General features: G+C 39.0%; 2 protein-coding genes across 3 annotated transcripts; both read left to right on the top strand.

Moving 5' to 3' along the window:
- The first annotated feature begins 1,437 nt into the window (after positions 1-1,437).
- LOC106329568 (uncharacterized protein Mb2253c-like) lies at positions 1,438-3,018 on the top strand. Of its 2 annotated transcripts, none has more exons than XM_013768257.1 (4): positions 1,438-1,466; positions 2,136-2,282; positions 2,377-2,613; positions 2,703-3,018. In XM_013768257.1, the coding sequence occupies exons 2-4, from the start codon at positions 2,148-2,150 to the stop codon at positions 2,850-2,852; spliced, it is 522 nt and encodes a 173-aa protein (XP_013623711.1). In that variant the 5' UTR covers positions 1,438-1,466; positions 2,136-2,147; the 3' UTR covers positions 2,853-3,018. The 2 variants fall into 2 exon arrangements, with proteins under 2 accessions (XP_013623711.1, XP_013623710.1); XM_013768256.1 differs by lacking the exon at positions 1,438-1,466 and adding an exon at positions 1,836-1,878.
- Positions 3,019-3,029: 11 nt separating this feature from the next.
- Positions 3,030-4,432, top strand: LOC106330106 (the record flags this gene model as incomplete). The annotated part of the gene is made up of 1 exon (XM_013768656.1): positions 3,030-4,432. A coding segment is annotated over exon 1 (1,398 nt), but the record flags the coding sequence as incomplete, so codon positions are not given.
- Positions 4,433-4,434: the final 2 nt, after the last annotated feature.

Consider the following 4,434-nt stretch of genomic DNA (forward strand, 5'->3'; position numbering starts at 1 on the left):
GGAGCTTTATTAGAGACGATGCTGAGTTCAGAACTTCCAGTCTTCTCAAGAAATCTAAGACAAAGGCGAAGTAAGTTTACTTACAGATGCAGAGGGTTCTTGAGCTTTTTCAATGTTTTTTATTTACAGATTTGACTTGGCCTTGCTTTTGGTCAATTGAGTATTAAGACTTTTGTCAATTTTTTTGGAGTCTTAAGACTTTTGTTAATATTATGAGAAAATCTTGTGATCTATATATGATTGTGTTAATAAAATTTTATTTTACATAAATTGTGTGAATTGTAGGGTTTAATTTAATTAAACAAAATTAGGTTTAGTGACCATTCATATAAAATCTAAAGTATTTCAATATTTTCATGACACCATATTAACCATTGCGCAAAGTCACTTAAAACAATTGCAGCAAGGAACCACAAGTCGAAAGCCTTGGCCAGTTTATATACATTTTCTCATGTTTGATACAATAATGTTCCATATTGAAAAAAATATATTTTTGGAAGCGCGGGACTACGCTCCTAGATGCCTTTAGCGGGGTGGACGATCATTAGGTTGAATTAATAACTGGAAACCTAGAAGCTCTCCCGACGATGAAAAATAAAATGACCTAACGGTTGAGTTAGAAGCAGAGAAAACTAATATGTTCCAAGGCCCACCAAATTTCAAACCTAAACAATTTAAACCCAGTTTATTTTCTTGAAACATAAAGGTATACCAATTTCTTTTTTTGGTCTGCGATTGAATTTTTTTTTAAAACCACAAAACCATTTTTATTAAAAAAAAATCGCTAAACCTCTATACTAAATAGTTATATAACAATATAAATATATAATATCTTCACTTATTACTTTAATTTTACATAAAAGACTACATTTGAGAAGTTTCACAATAAAATCCGTGTAAACTAAGAAAACTATAATATTTATTGTACATATACATTTAAAAAATTTTAAATCAAAATTTAAACTCTTTTCCTTACACTATTTTAAGCGTAACTTAACAACTACAAAAGTTCGGTTATCTTTGATCATTTTTACGCTAGAAGTCAATCAAATCTATACCAATATAAGATTAAAAAAATTAACAACGAAATGAATACTATGGTTATTGTTAGATCTACCTAATCAACATGTATAACTTTCAATCTTCCATTCCTAGACAATTATGGACAACATGACAAAATTAACTTTTATCAAAAAAATAAACAATACAATTACATGCACAAAACAACACAATGCATCGACAATGTACCCAGCGCGGAGGCTAAACCCCTAGTCTCTATGACTGGGCATGTTCCTAATTTATTAAAACAGATAGGTGCACAAATGATATGCAAACAGTTAATATTCGAGGAAGCAATAAACTATGTTAGATAAATAAGAAGGATCAAACCTGTCTGATCAAATTGCTAAATTATATGAGTCAAACCGGTGTGATTGAATTGTTGTAGGCTGAGTTCGTAATAAATCGTGAGTGGATGATCATGTAATCGTAATTGGTTAAGTGGTACCTCATTGTTATATTATATGTTGGGATAAAAAAAATTTCCTAGAAAATAAAAGATTGGTCCATCTTTCCATAATTTCAATATAGTGCTGCCATGCAGACAATTTAGAGTTGTAATTAGTTGACACTTCAGCAAGATTAAAATGTAAATAATTTAAAATATGAGGTTATATTTTTTTTAAATGATTGTCAAATAGGGGATCATTTAGAGCGGGCCATGAAGTAAAGTTGCATTGGGTCCAGAAAAGGCCCAAAGGAGAAGGAGGCGGCCCGTTTAGATTTTGTTTATAAAATATAAACCTAAGGGGACGTGGTCACCCTCCTCTACTACACTCGTTTACACTTGACTCTTGAGCGGCACTCAAAATCAGTCAGGTACGTAGAGAAAACATCCCAGCCGTCGTGATTCCTGATTTGAATCGCCTCATTGGTCTTTGTGGGTTTTATTCTATCGAAAACTAAGATCGAATCCCGTTGTCTTTTACGTGTTTCGCTTAATTTGCTTTGTATTTATTTGGATAGTTACCATGCATTAGTAGGCCTCCACTTGTTTGTTGTATTGCTTCCACGATGATTGTTAGCATCTGTTGGTTGGTTCATCTTAGTCAATTACCATCTCCTTTTATTTGCAGGAAGCCCTTGCTATGGATCATTCTCTTCCCAAGCCTTGGAAATGCCTTGTCGATGATCGAACTGGCAACTTATACTTTTTGAATCCTGAGACCAATGTTGCTCAGTATGAGCGACCTATTTGCCTTCCACCTCGCAACGTTGCTCAAGTATCTCTAAGCTCCTCATATGCTTGTTTTGTTTCTTTTTTTTTGTGCATATTTTTTTTAGTAATAATAATATTCTGAAATGTAATCCACTCAGGGTTCATGTACCATCGAGTTTGACGGTGCTTCAAGAGGAAACCCAGGAAGAGCAGGTGCAGGAGCCGTTCTCCGTGCTTCAGATAATACTGTGCTCTTCTATCTTCGCGAGGGTTTAGGCTTTGCTACAAACAACGTTGCTGAGTATCGAGCTCTCATTCTTGGCCTCGAGTGTGCTCTTAGCAAAGGCTTTAGAAATGTGCGCGTCCAGGGTGATTCAATGCTTGTCTGTATGCAGGTCCAGTTAGTTTGACTCTTTTCTCATTTGTCTACGTTCAAGCAGTCGTCTTTGTTGTGTTGTTCGTATCTGACTAATTGGCAGAGCAGGTTCAAGGTGCATGGAGAGTCCAAGACCCGAAAATGGCTCAGCTTTGTGGACAAGCAAAGGAGCTTATGAGGCAGTTTAGCTCTTTCCACATTCAACACGTTGACAGACTTGGTTCGAAAAAGCGAGAGTTTTTGTCGCCATGGCGCTAAGGCGCCCAAGGCGATGCCCTCAACGCTTAGGGACACCCTTGCCAGGCGAGGTACATAGATCCCTAGCTTTTCTCGCTTTTTCCTCGCTTTTGCAATATCCATAGAGCGCTAAAAGCGGCGTTTAGTTGTGCCTACACAAAAAAAGAAGATTTGCTTAAAAATGTACACTTAATGATGAGCCAATGCGAAAGGCTACCAAGAGGAAGCACCGTGGTCCTTTGGACAAGTTTGTGATGTCTACGCCTCCAGACATCTTGAAAGGCAGAAAGGATAGGAAAGGGGTGTTTGGAGCTTGTGACAAGGACTTAAGAGACAAGGTGTGTGGCGCCATAGCAAGGTGGTTCTTCGATGCTGGGCTTCCTTTCAATGCTGTCTCTCATGACAGTTTCAAGGAGATGACAAAGCTTATTGGGCAGTATGGTATGGGGTTAAAGCCTCCTTCTCAGTATGAGCTCCGGTTCCCTTTACTTCAAACAGAAGTCGCCAATGTTCAAGCACTGCTGGCTCCTAACAGGGAAGAGTGGGCAGTGAAAGGATGCTCAATCATGTCTGATGGGTGGCGTGATTCTGTGGTGCAGAAAGACATCGTCAACTTTCTGGTTAACTCACCAAAAGGTTCTGTGTTCATCAGGTCCAAAGAGGTTTCTGAAGTGGTGAAAGATGCTACAATGCTGTTCAAGCTACTTGATGATATGGTTGAAGAAGTTGGTGAGAAGAACGTGGTTCAGGTTGTAACTGATAACGCCTCAAACTACGTCAAGGCTGGAAAACTTCTTGAAGCAAAACGCCCACATCTCTTTTGGACTCCATGTGCTGCGCATTGTCTTGATTTGATGCTGGAGGACATTGGAAAGATAGCTGCGGTGAAGACTGCAATGAAGAAGTGCATGTTTATTAATGCGTACATCTACTGCCGTGTTTCTCTTGTGAACATGATGAGGAGGTTCACAGATCAGAGGAACTTGCATCGACCGGCTGTAACGAGATTCGCCACTTCCTTCATCACCATGACCCAGTTTCACCTTCAGCAAGCTAATTTGAAGAAGATGGTGACTTCAGAGGAATGGGAAAAATCAAAATGGCCCAAGGAAGCAGGAGCAAGGAAGCTGAAGCAGTATATCCTTCAAGAAGGGTTCTGGAGAAACATAGCTTATGCTCTGAAGCTAACTTCTCCATTGGTGAAGGTGCTACGGATGGTTGATGGCGAGAAGAAACCACCAATGGGGTACATTTATGCTGCTATGGATAGAGCAAAAGAAACTATTGCTAAGAGTTTCAAGTTGAAGAAGGTGAAGTATGAGAAGGTTTTTGAGATGATTGACAGACGCTGGGACTGTCAGCTACATCAACCACTTCACGCAGCAGGTTATTTCCTCAATCCAGCTGTTCATTATGCTCATCCTGCGGATGTTTGTTGTGAGGAAGTGGAGCGTGGATTGTATAGCTGCATCACAAAGCTGGTCCGAGATCCTATTGTGCAAGACAAGATCATGGTGGAGCTTGAAGTTTTTAAGAATGCAAGTGGGCTCTTTGGTCTTCCCATGGCGATTAGGCAAAGAGAGATTAAGTCACCGGGTAACAA

The sequence above is a fragment of the Brassica oleracea genome, chromosome C3, assembly GCF_000695525.1.
Source record: "Brassica oleracea var. oleracea cultivar TO1000 chromosome C3, BOL, whole genome shotgun sequence".
NCBI lineage: Eukaryota > Viridiplantae > Streptophyta > Magnoliopsida > Brassicales > Brassicaceae > Brassica > Brassica oleracea.

Bases quoted from the DNA above. Each gene is read 5' to 3' on its own strand.
- LOC106329568 (XM_013768257.1), top strand. From the start codon at position 2,148: ATGGATCATTCTCTTCCCAAGCCTTGGAAATGCCTTGTCGATGATCGA. The intron at 2,283-2,376 runs GTATCTCTAAGC...TAATCCACTCAG, and splicing joins CACCTCGCAACGTTGCTCAA to GGTTCATGTACCATCGAGTT. The intron at 2,614-2,702 runs GTCCAGTTAGTT...TTGGCAGAGCAG, and splicing joins CAATGCTTGTCTGTATGCAG to GTTCAAGGTGCATGGAGAGT.